The sequence below is a fragment of the Oncorhynchus clarkii genome, chromosome 13 (assembly GCF_045791955.1).
Source record: "Oncorhynchus clarkii lewisi isolate Uvic-CL-2024 chromosome 13, UVic_Ocla_1.0, whole genome shotgun sequence".
Taxonomy (NCBI): Eukaryota; Metazoa; Chordata; class Actinopteri; order Salmoniformes; family Salmonidae; genus Oncorhynchus; species Oncorhynchus clarkii.
The window spans coordinates 52,133,335-52,151,784 of record NC_092159.1 but is presented as its reverse complement, the minus strand read 5'-3'; the positions used below and the strand labels follow the sequence as shown (position 1 = coordinate 52,151,784).

The window sequence follows — 18,450 nt, the reverse complement described above, 5'->3', positions numbered from 1 at the left end:
GGCAATCACTGATAAGTTCCATGATTATTTGTACTATGCTCCAACCTTCACTGTATGCAGCGATAACAACCCGCTCTGCTACATTCTGTCTACTGCAAAACTGAACGCAACCACTTCCAGGTGGGTTGCAGACATGGCTGATTTCCACTTTACAATAAAGTACAGGCCAGGCAGAGAGAACGGTGATGCAGATGCTTTGTCAAGGATGCCACTGGATGTAGAGTCACTGATGAGAGAATGTTCTGAGGAGCTTCCACCAGACACCATTACCGCCACGATACAAGCAGTTGAGGTACAGAAAGAGGCTGTTGTACCTTGGTCACTTTCCGCTGCATCTATGTCAGTATCAGCTGAAGGTGAGACAACCACTGCAACAACCAGCTCGATCCCAAAAGATGGGATAAGAGAAGCACAAGAATCTGATCCGGTCATCCGTCCTGTGCTCAATTTCAAACTGTCTGGTTCCAAACCGCCAGTTAAAGAGCAAAATCAATCCAGTCCAAAGACAAAATGCCTATTCAGAGAATGGGACAAATTGACAATAGACAGTGATGGCATTCTGTACAGAATCACTACAGCCCGCAAGCAGTTAGTTCTACCAGAGCAGTACAAAGGTAAAGTGATGGAAGAGTTGCACAATAACATGGGACACCAAGGTACTGACCGCACTGTATCACTAGTACGTGACCGCTTCTTCTGGCCATATATGCAATCTGACATCGAGCACTATGTGACTAAAACTTGTAGCTGTGTCAAGCAGAAAAAGCCAGCCCATGAAACAAGATGTCTGACAAACATTGTGACAACACAGCCATTTGAACTGGTATGTATAGACTTCCTTCATCTCGACAGATGCAAAGGGGGATATGAGTACATCCTCGTGATTGTTGATCATTTTACACGTTTCACTCAAGCCTACGCCACCACGTCAAAGTCAGGTAAAACTGCTGCAAATCTCATCTTCAATGACTTTGCCCTGAAGTTTGGGTTCCCATCCCGCATCCACCATGACCAAGGGGGAGAATTTGAAAATCAGTTGTTCCATCAGTTAAAGAAACTCAGTGGCATGGCGGGGTCCAGGACAACACCCTATCACCCGATGGGAAACGGTCAAGCGGAACGCATGAACAGAACATTGTTGCAAATGTTGAAGACACTAACTGAGACACAAAAGTCAAATTGGAAGGAGTCTCTGAACAAACTGGTTTATGCCTATAACTGCACCCGTTGCGAAGTGACTGGCTATTCACCATTTTATCTTCTGTTTGGGAGATCACCCAGGCTTCCAGTTGATATGCTCTTTGGATTGTGCACAGAGGCAGGTTCCAGTAACCAGCGAGACTACTTGGAGAACTGGAAATGAGGGATGGAAGAAGCATACGCCATTGCAAATGAAAATGCTCAGAAAGCCGCTGAAAGAAGTAAGAAGTGCTATGACACTAAAGTTAGGAGTTCAGTGCTACAGCCTGGCGAGCGAGTTCTGATTAAAAACCTGACACCAAGAGGAGGACCAGGAAAACTTCGTAACTATTGGGAAGATACAATTCACACAGTGGTGAGACAAATGGGTTCAGACCTGCCGATTTATGAATTGAGACCAGAAAAGGGTAGGGGACGCTCCAGGGTCCTGCACAGAAACCTGCTCATGTCCTGTGACCACTTTTGAGACACAACCAGAAATGACCAAAGTGGACAAAAGTCAGAAAACGAGGAGACACCAGCCTGCATCACAGCCTCTAGATTCTGATGAATATGACCTTCATCATGAGCCACTACAGGTTCCCACATCTCCTACAGTACCCGAGGAGAGGAATGCTGAACCAGCGAGAGAGTGGGAACACAGGCCCCCAACAGTGAAACAGACAGTTGCAGTGCCAGTCCCTGATACGCTACCAGCACAGCCTCTTGTTGAAAAGTGGCTGGAGGAGACAACAACAGTTAAAGATCTGCCTGCAGAGGAGATGAACTTGCCTGCTGAAAATTTGCCTGATGATCGTCAACCAAGTGCCTTTCCTTCATTAACGGATGCTGCTGAACCTGTGGAACCAGCCTACCAGCTGCCACAAAGAGAGAGACACCCTCCAAGACGTATCACCTATGATCAGCTTGGTATCCCTTCCTGCTACAGTATCCAGCCACAGCCACAGTTGTTCCCTGTCTACTCTGCACCAGGACTGGTTCCATGGCTGCCATCACTACAGCAATGTTACTTTCAGCCACCTTACATGTATGGGCTTCAGCAAACATGAGGCTACAGAGTTGACATGTTTGACCATGGACTACTGTCTGATTTCACAGACTGTCAAAAGAGACAATTTGCAGACTATGCATATAGATCATTAAAATTGATGGACTGTTGATCAATAGTATGAGAAAAGACTGCTTATGTTATATAGCTGGTCAACAGATATGGACTGTGAATATAACTTGTTAGTTATATTTGAACTGTGACCCTTGACCTCTGCTCAAGTACTACCTTACAGAAGAGGATTTTCTAGGTCCAGTGCATACGGACTGTTGAAGAAGACAATGTTGGTAATGTTGGGACAACATTTATTTTGTCGGGGAGAGTGTGACAGGTTAAAGGAAATATTCATAGCCTGTTATACATTAAAAAGTAGTAGTAAGTTCATAGTATGTGAGGATCTTAAAACATCTAAGGTTAAAAAGATCATGCATTCAGTATTAGTTGATAGAGATTGATAACATTCATATAATTGTGTTAAAGTTAAAATCCGTCAAGCGTACAAAGGGTACGAATTGTGAGAGTAATGTGTAAACGTTATATTGATTACTTTATTTTGTGGTGCCTAAAAGTGTTAATCTGTGATCTACTAAATGCTCTTAATCTATGAGCCTGAGATCGATTGCTCTGGTCTCCACCCATATTCCTGGGGAAATCGCGGTCTTTTCTCATTGCACTAAAAGTTGAATTGAGAAAACAACACCGTATCACTCTCGTGATTATTTCTCCCCTGTTTTCAGGGGCGTAACACTCGCACACGCTTTTTTCAGTTCTGCCAACACAGTTTCTATAGGATTGAGGTTAGGGCTTTGTGAGGGCCACTCCAATACCTTGACTTTGTTGTCCTTAAGCCATTTTACCACAACGTTGGAAGTATGCTTGGGTTCATTGTCCATTTGAAAGACCCATTTGCAACCAAGCTATAACTTCCTGACTGATGTCTTAAGATGTTGCTTCAATATATCCACATAATTTTCCATCCTCATGATGCCATCTATTTTGTGAAGTGCACCCGTCCCTCCTGCAGCAAAGCACCCCCACAACATGATGCTGCCACCCCCGTGCCTCACGGTTGGGATGGTGTTCTTCGGCTTGCAAGCCTCCCCCTTTTTCTTCCAAATATAACGATGGTCATTATGGCCAAACAGATCTATTTTTGTTTCATCAGACCAGAGGACATTTCTCCAAAAAGTACGATCTTTGTCCCCGTGTGCAGTTGCAAACCGTAGTCTGGCTTTTTTTGTGGCGGTTTTGGAGCAGTGTCTTCTTCCTTGCTGAGCGGCTTTTCAGGTTATGTCGATATAGGACTTGTTTTACTCTGGTTATATATACTTTTGTACCTGTTTCCTCCAGCATCTTCACAATGTCCTTTAATGTTGTTCTTTATGTTGTTCTTTTAATGTTGTTCTGATTTGCACTTTTCGCACCTCTAGGAGACAGAACGCGTCTCCTTCCTGGGCGGTATGACGGCTGCGTGGTCCCATGGTGTTTATACTTGCGTATTATTGTTTGTACAGATGAACGTGGTACCTTCAGGCGTTTGGAAATTACTCCCAAGGATGAACCAGACTTTGGGAGGTCTACAATTTTTTTCTGAGGTCTTGGCTGATTTCTTTTGATATTCCCATGATGTCAAGCAAAGAGGCACTGAGTTTGAAGGTAGGCCTTGAAATAAATCCACAGGTACACCTCCAACTGACTCAAATGATGTCAATTAGCCTTTCAGAAGCTTCTAAAGCCATGACATAATTTTCTGGAATTTTCCAAGCTGTTTAAAGGCACAGTCAACTTAGTGTATGTAACCTCTGACTCACTGGAATTCTGATACAGTGAATTATAAGTGAAATAATCTGTCTGTAAACAATTGTTGGAAAAATGACTTGTGTCATGCACAAAGTAGATGTCCTAACCGACTTGCCAAAACTATAGTTTTGTTAACAAGACATTTGGGGAGTGGTTGAAAAACGAGTTTTAATGACTCCAACCTAAATGTATGTAAACTTCCGACTTCAACTGTAAATGACCAGCAGCCTGAGCCTCACTCCTACTAGCATATAAATGACCAGCAGCCTGAGCATCACGCCGTCCGTAACACATGTCAATGGTATAGATTTTACTATTAGCTAGACGGCAGGCAGCTGGACCTGGTGATCTCAGTGGACTTCTGTGTTTCTATTTTCCAGATGAAAATTGGATTGGGGGCTGGGCATGGAGGACAGAGGGCTTGCTGTGTTAATGAGATTGCTGTGGACGGGGGCTGCTGGAGCTACAGCTCCCCCTGACTGGCAGCGTTGTTTACTCTAGGCAAGATCAATAGTTTATGGTGTGTTGTACAGCGCCCCACTGAAAGGTCAATGACGAAAGACCAAAGGAGAGCTTGGCTTTCTTAACCAGGTGTTTTTTAAATGCCATCGCTTGCTCTCACAGGCCCCATGGTAACTGGACTAGCTTTGTCCAAACAGGGCCATGTCAATCACCTCACACTGTCTTCATGTCCAACAAGGGCCATGTCACTCACCTCACACTGCCTTCATGTCCAAACAGGGCCATGTCAATCACCTCACACTGCCTTCATGTCTAAACAGGGCCATGTCACTCACCTCACACTGCCTTCATGTCCAAACAGGGCCATGTCAATCACCTCACACTGCCTTCATGTCTAAACAGGGCCATGTCAATCACCTCACACTGCCTTCATGTCCAAACAGGGCCATGTCAATCACCTCACACTGCCTTCATGTCCAAAACAGGGCCATGTCAATCACCTCACACTGCCTTCATGTCCAAACAGGGCCATGTCACTCACCTCACACTGCCTTCATGTCTAAACAGGAACATGTCAATCACCTTACACTGCCTTCATGTTTAAACAGGGCCATGTCAATCACCTCACACTGTCTTCATGTCCAAACAGAGAGGTGATTGACTTAGTCTGGGAAACAACAGGTAGAGGAAGCTTTCTGCTATACAAAGAAACAGTGGCAACAGTAGGCTTCATAAGAGATGTGAAAAACCAAGCTGACATTTGCACAAAAAAGTTAGAAAAAATTATATTGTTTGAGGTTAGACTTGAGGTGCAGTGCAAGAGCTTATTCAAGGTACTGTGACTGGGGTAACTTTGTGACTTCATGGCAATCCACTCAGTGAATATGGGCTTTCATTTCTCCATCTAGAACATAGATCACTCTGAGGCACTGTGTTTACCCTGCCTCTATAAAATGAATTATCCACAAATTATCCACAAAGCCTCTTAATATTAAGAAATATTATGGAAAAATGGCTTGCAATGAGGAAAAATCGATTCACGTCTACACCGATAACTAACTGAATCATACAGGCCTTTGCCACACACACACACACACACACATTGCCACACACACACACACACACACACACACACACACACACACACACACACACACACACACACACACACACACACACACACACACACACACACACACAGCAGCAGAGCTGTTAATAAGTTACCGTCGTTCTAAGACTTCTCCAGGGACATAGCTGATAGATTATAGTGGTTAGGCAAGGCAGAAGTGTTATATGTCCTGCTGAGAGTGCTTGATTGGCTAGTAATCTCCATCTCTGAGCATTGTTTGAATGTATCATCTGAGGTGCCACATCTGTTTCACACAGGGACTTGGTTAGGTAGGGTATAGATCTGTACATGTGATATACAGTAGATAATGGATTATCTACTACGTCTGCACAGCTTTGATCAGGTATGATACACATCATCATTTGGGGGATGCTAAGGCCATCTGGGAGTTTATGGGGTTATGGGTCTTATGGGTTTAGGTGGGTGGGCGTGGCAGGGGGCGTGGCAATGGGTGTGGCTGAACCTTAGAGGCCCCCATTTCAGACATTGCGAGCGTGCGTTTGACAATTGCGCTGACTTAATGCCAGACAAAAATAGAGCCCTGGGAGTGAATGGCAATGAGCTTCCTTCCACACATCTGTGAGTCAATGTGCAGGGCTTGACATTTACTTTTTTAGCCACTGTTTGGACATAGGCGGCACAAAAAAACACTAAAGCGGCCCGCTAAGGGATTTCAATGGCAGAAAGATCACTGTGGCTCAATAATCCTTGACAATGAAGTGGGGAATAGTGTGGTTTGGTTCAGTGTATATTTCTATCTGTGACGTAAGGCTGAGGGGGAGAGGGAAATGGACCTCCATAAACTATAGCAAACATCTAATGGATTTATTGATCAGGGAGCTGTCCCTTAGCTCCTGTTCACTGTGATAGATTTGGCACAAGGGAGGCTACCACCGAAGTTTGGGCAGAATTATGGTCCCGCATTTAAATTCTCTCACCTGTCTGCTTCTCTCTCTCTCTCTCTCTCTCTCTCTCTCTCTCTCTCTCTCTCTCTCTCTCTCTCTCTCTCTCTCTCTCTCTCTCTCTCTCTCTCTCTCTCTCTCTCTCTACAGTGGGGCAAAACAGTATTTAGTCAGCCACCAATTGTGCAAGTTCTCCCACTTAAAAAGATGAGAGAGGCCTGTAATTTTCACCATAGGTACACTTCAACTATGACAGACAAAATGAGGGAAAAAAATCCAGAAAATCACATTGTAGGATTTTTATGAATTTATTTGCAAATTATGATGGAAAATAAGTATTTGGTCACCTACAAACAAGCAAGATTTCTGGCTCTCACAGACCTGTAACTTCTTCTTTAAGAGGCTCCTCTGTCCTTCACTCGTTACCTGTATTAATGGCACCTGTTTGAACTTGTTATCAGTATAAAAGACACCTGTCCACAACCTCAAACAGTCACACTCCAAACTCCACTATGGCCAAGACCAAAGAGCTGTCAAAGGACACCAGAAACAAAATTGTCGACCTGCACCAGGCTGGGAAGACTGAATCTGCAATAGGTAAGCAGCTTGGTTTGAAGAAATCAACTGTGGGAGCAATTATTAGGAAATGGAAGACATACAAGACCACTGATAATCTCCCTCGATCTGGGGCTCCACGAAAGATCTCACCCCGTGGGGTCAAAATGATCACAAGAACGGTGAGCAAAAATCCCAGAACCACACGGGGGGACCTAGTGAATGACCTGCAGAGAGCTGGGACCAAAGTAACAAAGCCTACCATCAGTAACACACTACGCTGCCAGGGACTCAAATCCTGCAGTGCCAGACGTGTCCCCCTGCTTAAGCCAGTACATGTCCAGGCCCGTCTGAAGTTTGCTAGAGAGCATTTGGATGATCCAGAAGAAGATTGGGAGAATGTCATATAGTCAGATCAAACCAAAATATAACTTTTTGGTAAAAACTCAACTCGTCGTGTTTGGAGGACAAAGAATGCTGAGTTGCATCCAAAGAACACCATACCTACTGTGAAGCATGGGGGTGGAAACATCATGCTTTGGGGCTGTTTTTCTGCAAAGGGACCAGGACGACTGATCTGTTTAAAGGAAAGAATGAATGGGGCCATGTATCGTGAGATTTTCAGTGAAAACCTCCTTCCATCAGCAAGGGCATTCAAGATGACAATGATCCCAAACACACCGCCTGGGCAACGAAGGAGTGGCTTCGTAAGAAGCATTTCAAGGTCCTGGAGTGGCCTAGCCAGTCTCCAGATCTCAACCCCATAGAAAATCTTTGGAGGGAGTTGAAAGTCTGTGTTGCCCAGCAACAGCCCCAAAACATCACTGCTCTAGAGGAGATCTGCATGGAGGAATGGGCCAAAATACCAGCAACAGTGTGTGAAAATCTTGTGAAGACTTACAGAAAATGTTTGACATCTGTCATTGCCAACAAAGGGTATATAACAAAGTATTGAGATAAACTTTTGTTATCTCAATTTGTTTGTCATAGTTGAAGTGTACCTATGATGAAAATTACAGGCCTCTTGCACAATTGGCGGCTGACTAAATACTTTTTGCCCCACTGTGTGTGTGTGTGTATATATATATATATATGATTTGGCCTGAGGGAAGCCTTTTTCTGATGCACTGATGGTCTAATTTTGTTAATTGTTTACTCCATGTGTAACTCTGTGTTGTCTGTTCACACTGCTATGCTTTATCTTGGCCAGGTCGCAGTTGCAAATGAGAACTTGTTCTCAACTAGCCTACCTGGTTAAATAAAGGTGAAATAAAAATCAAAAATAAAATTATGAGATGTGCACACTGACACTGAGGGGGCCAGTTACAGACATCACATCAGGCTTCCTCCTGTGTTATAACAGTGGATGGAGAGGAGAGAGGAGAGCCTCACTGGAATCCCACTGGCTCAGGAGACTGAGATCAATCACTACTGTACAGTAGGCTTAAACACACAGCCAGCTGAGAAACACACCCACCACCATTACAATACAACTCAACCACGGCTCAATGCTACATACTGTGCATGCAAAGAACGACACCCACACCACCGATACAACCAACACAACCCAATCCAGGCACAAGGCTCTGTGGACACAAAGAGAAACAGACGCAGAAATGACTAAACAGTGACTGCAGATTGGCATCTTCACACAGTCTGACTGTAACGGACATCTTCACACAGTCTGACTGTAACGGACATCTTCACACATACAAAGTCAAAATCAAACACAGCCACTTACATCCTGAGAGAACTGGCTTGAAGTCATCTATACCCTGTCTATACCCTGTCTATATACCATGTCTACACCCTGTCTATATCCTGTCTATATACCATGTCCACACCCTGTCTATACCCTGTTTATATACCATGTCTACACCATGTCTATATCCTGTCTATATCCTGTCTATATACAATGTCCACACCCTGTCTATACCCTGTCTATATACCATGTCTATATCCTGTCGATATACACCCAACGTTTCGACAGCTTGGCTGTCGAAACGTTGGTAATTTAATTTTTGCATCTGAGCTCCTAGAGTGTGCGGCTCTCTTCTATTTTCAAATACACCCTGTCTATACCCTGTCTATATACGATGTCTACACCCTGTCTATATCCTGTCTATATACCATGTCTACACCCTGTCTATATACCATGTCTACACCCTGTCTATATCCTGTCTATATACCATGTCTACACCCTGTCTATATACCATGTCTACACCCTGTCTATATACCATGTCTACACCCTGTCTATATCCTGTCTATATACCATGTCTACACCCTGTCTATACCCTGTCTATATACCATGTCTACACCCTCTCTACAGCAGGGCTCCCGAGTGGTGTTACGGTCTAAGGCACTGCATCTCAGTGCTAGAGGCGTCACTGCAGACCCTGGTTCAATTCCAGGCTGTATCACAACCGGCCATGATTGGGGGTCTCATAGGGCGGCGCACAATTGGTCCAGCGTTGTCCGGGTTAGGGTTGACCGGGGTAGGTGGTCATTGTAAATAAGAATTTGTTCTCAACTGACTTGCCTAGTTAATTTAAATAAAGGTTAAATAAAATAAAATAAATTGATAAAAAACACCCTGTCTACACACTGCCTGTACCCTGTATATACCCTGTCTATACCCTGTCCGCACCCTGTCCGCAACCCTGTCTATACCCTGTATAGATTGCTCAGTCACAAAACTTCAGGAGCCACCATGGTGAGAATCCTAAATAAATTGATGTCTGTGTTGCAATCAGGATGAGCACCTCACTCCAGATGACTGAGATTGGTTTGAAACATTATTACAGGGCCTTGGCCTGAGGGCATGTTTCTGATTCAGTAGCACATTGTTTGACGGCGTGCTGCTCTGCTCCTCGTCCTGTTCCGGACTGGGAGGCCGCCGATACAGAGGACTGATAGCAGGATCATTACAGCGCTAGTGCTGATCGGACGCTGTGTTTAAACGTAATGAAAGTCATCCATTTCTATGAAGCCATGGACACAAGGCTGACCATCTCAATGGGGCCATGAAGGAGCATGAAGAGTGAGACCACTGCTTTGCACTCATTCAACTGTATTTATTGAAGGGGTGGAGGTTAATATTGCTCTGTTAGTAGGTTTTAATGCACAGCTGCTCAACATGTAAAGTGAAGTGAGAGTGGCTGAGAGCCTACAACTTGTGCTATTATGATTGACACATCAGTGAGGACTGTGGCAGTAGTCCCACATGAACACACGGGCACATACACTCTGTCTTCACAAACACAGTACTGCACGCATCACCTTCATTTGACACCCTTTCTGTTCTCCAGTGAGTTTTACAGGCTCTAGGGCCAATGGAGGGAGATAAGAAGAGAAAAATGAAATGCAAAATAACATTTCAAAGAGTGTTTGAGTATTTGTGTCACCTCAGAGAAAATATCTGTCACTGTCACAGCACCATGAGAAGCACAAACACGGAGAGAGAGACAGAGAGAGAGAGAGAGAGAGGCAATACAGTTCTCATGGGGCTGGCAATAGAGACTGTACCTTGTGATATGAAATGGCTCCCAGGCCAAGGCCACCACATGGCTCAACAGTATTGCCCAACTCTAATCAACAGAACCATGAACAGGCCCTAACGAGCACAGAAGAAACTACAATAAACAGAGCAGATACTATACTGAACAAAAATATAAAACGCAACATGTAAAGTGTTGGTCCCATGTTTCATGAGCGGAAATAAAAGATCCCAGAAATGTTCCATATGCACAAAAAAAATTATTTCTCTCAAATTCTGTGCACAAATTTGTTTACCTCCCTGTTAGTGAGCATTTCTCCTTTGCCAAGATAATCCATCCACCTGAAGAAGCTGACTAAACAGCATGATCATTACTGTAATGGCCGTTGGTGGAAGAAGGTGAGGACCAAGGTGCAGCGTGGTACGTGTTCGGCATTTTATTTAATATAACTGAACACTAAATACAAAGTAACAAAAGGCACAACCGAAACAGCTCTGTCAGGTGCAACACACTAAACAGAAAATAACTACCCACAAATCATAGTGGGAAAACAGGCGACCTAAGTATGGTTCTCAATCAGAGACAACGATTGACAGCTGCCTCTGATTGGGAACCATACCAGGCCAAACACAGAAATACAAAACCTAGAACAAAAACATAGCATGCCCACCCCAACTCACGCCCTGACCAAACTAAAACAGAGACATAAAAAAGGAACTAAGGTCAGGACGTGACAATTACACAGGTGCCCCTAGTGCTGGGGACAATAAAAGGCCACTCTAAGATGTTCAGTTTTGTCACACAACACAATGCCACAGATCTCAGGTTTTGAGGGAGCGTGCAATTGACATGCTGACTGTAGGAATGTCCATCAGAGCTGTTGCCAGGTAATTTAATGTTAATGTCTCTACCATAAGCCGCCTCCAACATCGTTTTAGAGAATTTGGCAGTACAGTACGTCCAACCGGCCTCACAACCGCAGACCACGTCTAACCACGCCAGCCCAGGACCTTCACATCCAGCTTTTTCACCTGCGGGATCGTCTGAGACCAGCCACCCCAACAGCTGATGAAACTGAGGAGTCTGTCTGTAATAAAGCCCCTTTGTTGGGAAAATCTAATTCTGATTGAATAGGCCTGGCTCCCCAGTGGATGGGCTTATGCCTTCTCTGGCCCACCCATGGTTGCGACCCTACCTAGTCATCTGAAATTCATAGATTAGGGCCTAATGAATTCATTTCAATTTACTGATTTCTTTATACAGTATGAAATGTAACTCCGTAAAATCTTTGAAATTGTTGCATGTTGCATTTATATTTTTGCTCAGGATAAATAAATACTGTACAAAGCGAAAACTGGGTAACAGTTATCTGGAGGCAAAATCGTTTTGTTACAATCTAAATTCTATGAAAATGCTTGAGCTGAATAATGTTTTTCACTGGGAATTGTCCCTGCTGTCCAGTAACCTCTTCATACACCCCACAAGGAGGGATTTGTTATTGGCCCTTATCTCTGGGGCCGTAAATGCCTAAACAGTCTGATTCTTGTTCTGTCTTTGTAGGTTCAAAAGTTCTTATCACTCCCCTATCTTTGACACATAGTCTGTGAGAACTGGTTAGAACCTGCTTTTATTTTTTTGAATGCTTTAAGGAAGTAGAGATAATTCCCCCTTATCTGTTTTGTAAACAGCTATTTTTTATTTATTTTTACCCTCTTTTCTCCCCAATTTCATGGTATCCAATTAGTAATTACTATCTTGTCTCATCGCTACAACTCCCGTACGGGCTCGGGAGAGACAAAGGTCGAAAGCCATGCGTCCTCCGAAACACAACCCAACCAAGCCGCACTGCTTCTTAACACAGCGCGCATCCAACCCGGAAGCCAGCAGCACCAATGTGTCGTAGGAAACACCATGCACCTGGCGACCTTAGTTAGCGTGCACTGCGCCCGGCCCGCCACAGGAGTCGCTGGTGCGCGATGAGACAAGGATATCCCTACCTGCCAAACCCTCCCTAACCCGGACGACGCTAGATCAATTGTGCGTCGCCCCACGGACCTCCCGGTCGCGGCCGGATGCGACAGAGCCTGGGCGCGAACCCAGAGTCTCTGGTGGCACCACTAGCGCTGTCACATCTCGCACCCTACACTTGTCCGTCCATCGTGCATGTAAACAACTATAGCTTAGTCAGCTGATAGCGCCCATGCACTAGAGTTGTCAATTTCAGCCTGAACCCTTGTCTCTCTCTCCTCCCTGTCAGTTGCAGGAGCAGCTACAGGCTGCCATGTGTATTGCGCTGTCCGAGGTGCTGAAGCTGCAATCTAACTACAGTAATTCACTAGTTTCTTACTTGTTGTTTCTCTGACTGAAAAGTTATGTTACCTAATTTGTTGAGAATGCAAAAATATTCCCTATTTGCTAAATGTGCCTTCCCTGCCATGCTCTGTTCACTTGACACATGCATGCACCCATTAGGACATAGGCTGGTTTATAGCTAATAATATCCAGAACATGATTTATTATTTCAATATTCAAGACTCCATGGCTCCAGTGTTGTTTAATTGATGTGTTATTTTGTTGTGTTCTGTTCTGTTTCCTTAATGCCTAGGCCATGGCCTAATTAGGCAGAACATTTCATGTTTTATTTTATTTTCTACATAAAAAGCTTGATTGTATTTAAAGTCATGACTGACTGACTCGTACTTATATGGGCTACTATAATACTGCATAATAATAATAATAATGATCCTAAGAAGAACCTAAAGAAGGTGGGTAAGCCGAGCGCTGTGTGCCACTGCCAAACAGGTGTTAGACATGGAGTCTTGAACATTGAAATAGAACAGTGTAAACAACACCTAACAAATAAGAAATCCTCGAGAGTCTGTTCTAAGGAAGAAATGCATTTTTCTGCCTACAAAGATTAAACACAGTTGCATTCCGACAGTTGCTGACATGTTGTGGTTAATTTGTTTAATTATTCAAGGATGCCTTTGTTATTTCATTTTAAAACTAAGCCTACTGTTGATGATATTATAATTATGATAATAACAACAACAACAAAAAGAAGAAAGAGATCAAGAAGGAGGAGAGGATTGAGCGCTGTGTGACCCATGTGTGTAAAGGTAGGCTATTATTCAAATATTTGTTTTCTGACCGTTTGGAACAGTGTAAACAATGTTGAATAAATGATAAGAAATCACAGATAATCTGATCTAACGAAAACAATTAGCTCACGGAACCAAACACACACTTCAAAACAGGCAACAGAAGAAGCATTTGTCTAATTTCTGAAGATACTGTATATACAGTATGGATGTCTTACTGTATAAACCCTGAGATCCACATACAACAGTATGGATGTCTTACTGTATAAACCCTGAGATCCACATACAACAGTATGGATGTCTTACTGTATAAACCCTGAGATCCACATACAACAGTATGGATGTCTTACTGTATAAACCCTGAGATCCACATACAACAGTATGGATGTTTTACTGTATAAACTCTGAGATCCACATACAACAGTATGGATGTCTTACTGTATAAACCCTGAGATCCACATACAACAGTATGGATGTCTTACTGTGTAAACCCTGAGATCCACATACAACAGTATGGATGTCTTACTGTATAAACCCTGAGATCCACATACAACAGTATGGATGTCTTACTGTATAAACCCTGAGATCCACATACAACAGTATGGATGTCTTACTGTGTAAACCCTGAGATCCACATACAACAGTATGGATGTCTTACTGTATAAACCCTGAGATCCACATACAACAGTATGGATGTCTTACTGTATAAACCCTGAGATCCTCATACAACAGTATGGATGTCTTACTGTGTAAACCCTGAGATCCACATACAACAGTATGGATGTCTTACTGTATAAACCCTGAGATCCTCATACAACAGTATGGATGTCTTACTGTATAAACCCTGAGATCCACATACAACAGTATGGATGTCTTACTGTATAAACCCTGACATCCACATACAACGGTATGGATGTCTTACTGTATAAACCCTGAGATCCACATACAACAGTATGGATGTCTTACTGTATAAACCCTGTGATCCACATACAACAGTATGGATGTCTTACTGTATAAACCCTGAGATCCACAAAGAACAGTTGTTGATTATATTCAAGTTGTGTTTTCCCCTCTCATCACTTCTCTTAGACAAGGCTTGGGCTTTTCACTCTCTCCTCACTCTTCTCGCTTCCAACAACATCTCACGTTGTTGTAAAAACCATGGTAAATTAATAGTCTACTTAACTTGAACAAAAGAGCAATATGGTCTAGGGAAAGGTGTGTCTGTTTTCTCGAAATCAGACATCGTTTCGGTTTCGGGCTCATTACATTTATGGGATGTCGGACTAGGCCTGGCCTCGGGCTTCAGCTCATCGGGCTTGGGTCGGACCAGGCTAAAATGTTCAGCCCCAATGAGAACTCTACCATTGGCTGCCTAGGCTAAAACAAATATAGCTTGCCCCCTCTATTGCAAGCTGCCTTATCCTCACTGATTGGTAAAGAAATGTAATGCTGAGCTAATGTAATAAAAAACTATTCCTTTAGACATTTAAAAAGGAACCGAGAGGAACGATATAAACTGGTACTTTTTTTTGTTTCGAAACTAATCAGAACTTTTGCAGGTCGGAACAGTGGAATGGAACAAAACAAATAATGGTTATGTTCAGAACAAAACGATTGGACATTTTTTGTGGTTCCAAACCCTGCGGTTAACTACTGTGAACTTCAAGGAAAGAGATGAAACTCCATGAAAAGAGGAGAGACAACAGGTGAAATCAGATGAACAGTCTGGGAGGTTCAACCACCACACAGAGCTAAACTGTCAATGAAGAAGTGATTTAAGAGGGAGCTATGCTGAGACTTACAGAGGTGAAGTTCTGGGGACCGCACGGTTCTCCTCGGTACTTGCAGGAGAGAAGCATTTCCTCTAGCTGGTGGCTCAGCCGATCCATAAACTCCAGGTTGCTGCCCTCAAAGTTTCTGGGGGGCAGGAACAGCCTGAAGTCAGACAGTTTGCTGAACCAGGCCTGGCTGTCCTCCTGCAGCAAATCCAGCACCATGGGTCTCACCGTCCGGTTGGCCAGCAGTAGGCCCAGCCAGTGGCCAGCAAAGTACAGGTCACTTTTGGTGAGCTTGTAGAGGCGGATTGGGTTGTTGTTGCAGATAGTGACTGTGGGGAAGGCCATCTCCTTGGCCCACTCTGTGTGGATCCGTGTGTAGGTGGGGAAGGAGAGCCAGTGGAGCAGGCGGTTGGAGGACCAGGACAGGAGCAGGCCCAATGAGGTGCACAGGGCCAGCAGCCAGAAGGCCCGACGGCCTATGGAGCCACCGGACACACACACATGCCTGAGGCCATGCAGACTTGTCCCAGCCAGCATTGCGGAGGTGATTGAGGATAGGCCTGGCCTTGCAGGGAGGCGCCGGCGGCCTCTCCTCACCACGGCTGGGGATCCCCGCTGGAGACATCGCCCCTCCAGAGCCATGGCTGCCCACACCGCTCCTAGTACAGAGAGAAAGGCTTCATCTCCCAGCCAAGCCTCAGGGGCTGGGCCCCACATGGAGCTCCAGGGCACCGATATCCCCACTGATGTAATCCACACCTGGATTTGTGCTTATCTGACTCTGCTGTTACACACAATCCGTACAAGCTCCTCACACACAACCTCACTCACACACACACATACTAACTCTCTTTCTCTGTCACAGTGTCTTCTGTTTGTTGTTGTTGGTGTCCTGTTTTACTCTTTAGCTACTTGTTGGGCTTCTCCCGCTCAGTCCATCTGGTTCCCTTGACCTCAAAGTACTCCACTCACCCAACTCAGCAGTAAAAAATACATTCAGCCATGCAAATATGCACCAAGCGATGCAGCGTCCGCACCGCACTACATGAGCGACTCCAGCGTCCGCACCAGTTAGTGTAACACAGAGCGAGGAAGAGACAGAGAGAGAGAGAGAGAGAGAGAGAGAGAGAGAGAGAGAGAGAGAGAGAGAGAGAGAGAGAGAGAGAGGGAGAGGGAGAGGGAGAGGGAGGGAGAGGGAGGGAGGGAGAGGGAAAAGGATAGGGAGGGAGAAGAGAGGGGGTGGAGTGAGTGCTAGAGGAGAGAGAGGCAAGATGAGCTGAGAAGCACAGACAAAATGAAAGAACGGAAGGTTAAAGAAGAGAGCAGTGAGTCTGTTGTGGTTCTATCTGGTGCCGTCTGTCAAAGAACGGCTCGTCCTGCCGGTTCCCTCTGCTCTGTCGGCGCTCCTCTCTCTGCCGACCGAGGCTGCTGTCTTTTGGGACTTTGCCGTCGCTCCACTTCGATCAGTGATGCTCAGCCTCGCTCAACCTGCTAACCCTCCAACACCACCACGGCCAGAGGCTGGACTTGTTTACATGACACCTCTAAAACGAGCAGCCGCACATCACTAATTGTGAGTCTACCTCGCTAATTTATTCTCCGGCTTTTTTTGTGAGCTCACTTTTATCTTCTTGATTTCCAGCCTTCCCATCTGTCACTCTCTCACTATTCCCCCCTCCGTTCTCCTTTCTCTTCTCCTCCTCTCTTGACTGGAGAAGCGGTTGTTGTGTCCTGCGGGTGATAATGTACGGCCAGCCCGTCTTGTGCGAGGAGCAGACGCTTCTTAGTCCCAAATGCACGCAAACACTCATTCACACTGAGAGAGGAGCACATGCACAGACACTGCGTTTCCCTGTGGGAGACCTGACCAGAGTCAATGGAAAATCTGTTCAGTCACGCTCAGATCCTGGTATCTCTCTCTCCCTCATTCTCTCGCTCCAGTTTTCTTTCACTCTCTGTTTCTTTCCCTCAGAACTGTGGCATTTCCAATCGTAACGCTCCTCTTGTTTTCTTCCTTTTCTAAAAATACTTCTCTCCAAATCAAATTCATTAACTTGCCCTCATGCTCCTCCTCTTGTGCCGATGTCCGTCAATCCTTCTCAGCTCCACCCCCAACCGGGCTCCTCCTCCTCCCATGAAGTAGATGTGTACATTCTCTCTCTCTCTCTCTCTCTCTCTCTCTCTCTCTCTCTCTCTCTCTCTCACTTCCCCTCCTTTGGATATTGCCCTGTTATTTTCTGTATTCTCTTCCTCCTGTGCAGACAGGCTGTTCCTCTGGTCCCCTCTCTCTCATCGGGCAGCGTGTCCTCTCTGTGCTCCTCTCCTCCTGCGCCACAGCTCTGTCCACCCAGCCAGTGAGAGAGCGAGCAATGAGTGTCAGTCTGAGAACTCTCTCTCTCTCTCTCTCTCTCTCTCTCTCTCTCAAATAAACACAAAACAGCCCTACAGAATGTGGGAAACAGATTTCCAGCCTGTTTGTGAAACATAAATTATCGTCAATTATGTTGTCAACATAGGGGGTAGACAAAATCAAGAAAAAAGCAAGACATTAGACAGATGGAGGAAAAGAGTAACACCTAAGTGCAACATTGAAAAGCTCTGTGGTCGTCTTAGCAGAGCTTCAGGCTTGGTTTGCAGCAAACACTGTACATATGGCTTGTCATCACCAACTAACTCTCATGACAACTTTGACTTGTCATGTCTCCTAACAGCATTGGCTCAGCTGTGCTCTTCAGTGAAATCACATGGGGGACCACTATCCTTCCCCTAACATTTACATCCCATTTACATCTGCACACGTTCATATAGTGGACGTTTTTATTCACAAAGACGCCACACACATGTACTGTGTGCAATACAACGAAATGAGCAATAGCGTAGATACTACATCCCTTCTGATAAGTATGGAGAGTGTTGGAGTGTTAGAGAGCTGCAGGGGTCATAGTACTGGAAGCACAATTCTGGCAAATAGACAA

At 44.8% G+C, this 18,450-nt stretch overlaps 1 protein-coding gene across 2 annotated transcripts in view; it reads right to left on the bottom strand.

The window, feature by feature from the left end:
- The window catches only part of LOC139365053 (acid-sensing (proton-gated) ion channel 2), a 503,859-nt gene that overhangs the window by 179,386 nt on the left and 306,023 nt on the right, over positions 1-18,450 (bottom strand). The window contains exon 1 of one of the 2 annotated variants that reach the window (XM_071102404.1): positions 15,500-16,493. The exons of the other annotated variant lie outside the window; for it this stretch is intronic. Coding sequence (XP_070958505.1) covers positions 15,500-16,192 — 693 coding nt within the window. The 5' untranslated portion in view covers positions 16,193-16,493. Of the gene's footprint in view, positions 1-15,499; positions 16,494-18,450 lie in introns of those variants that run through there. 2 annotated transcript variants of the gene reach the window in all.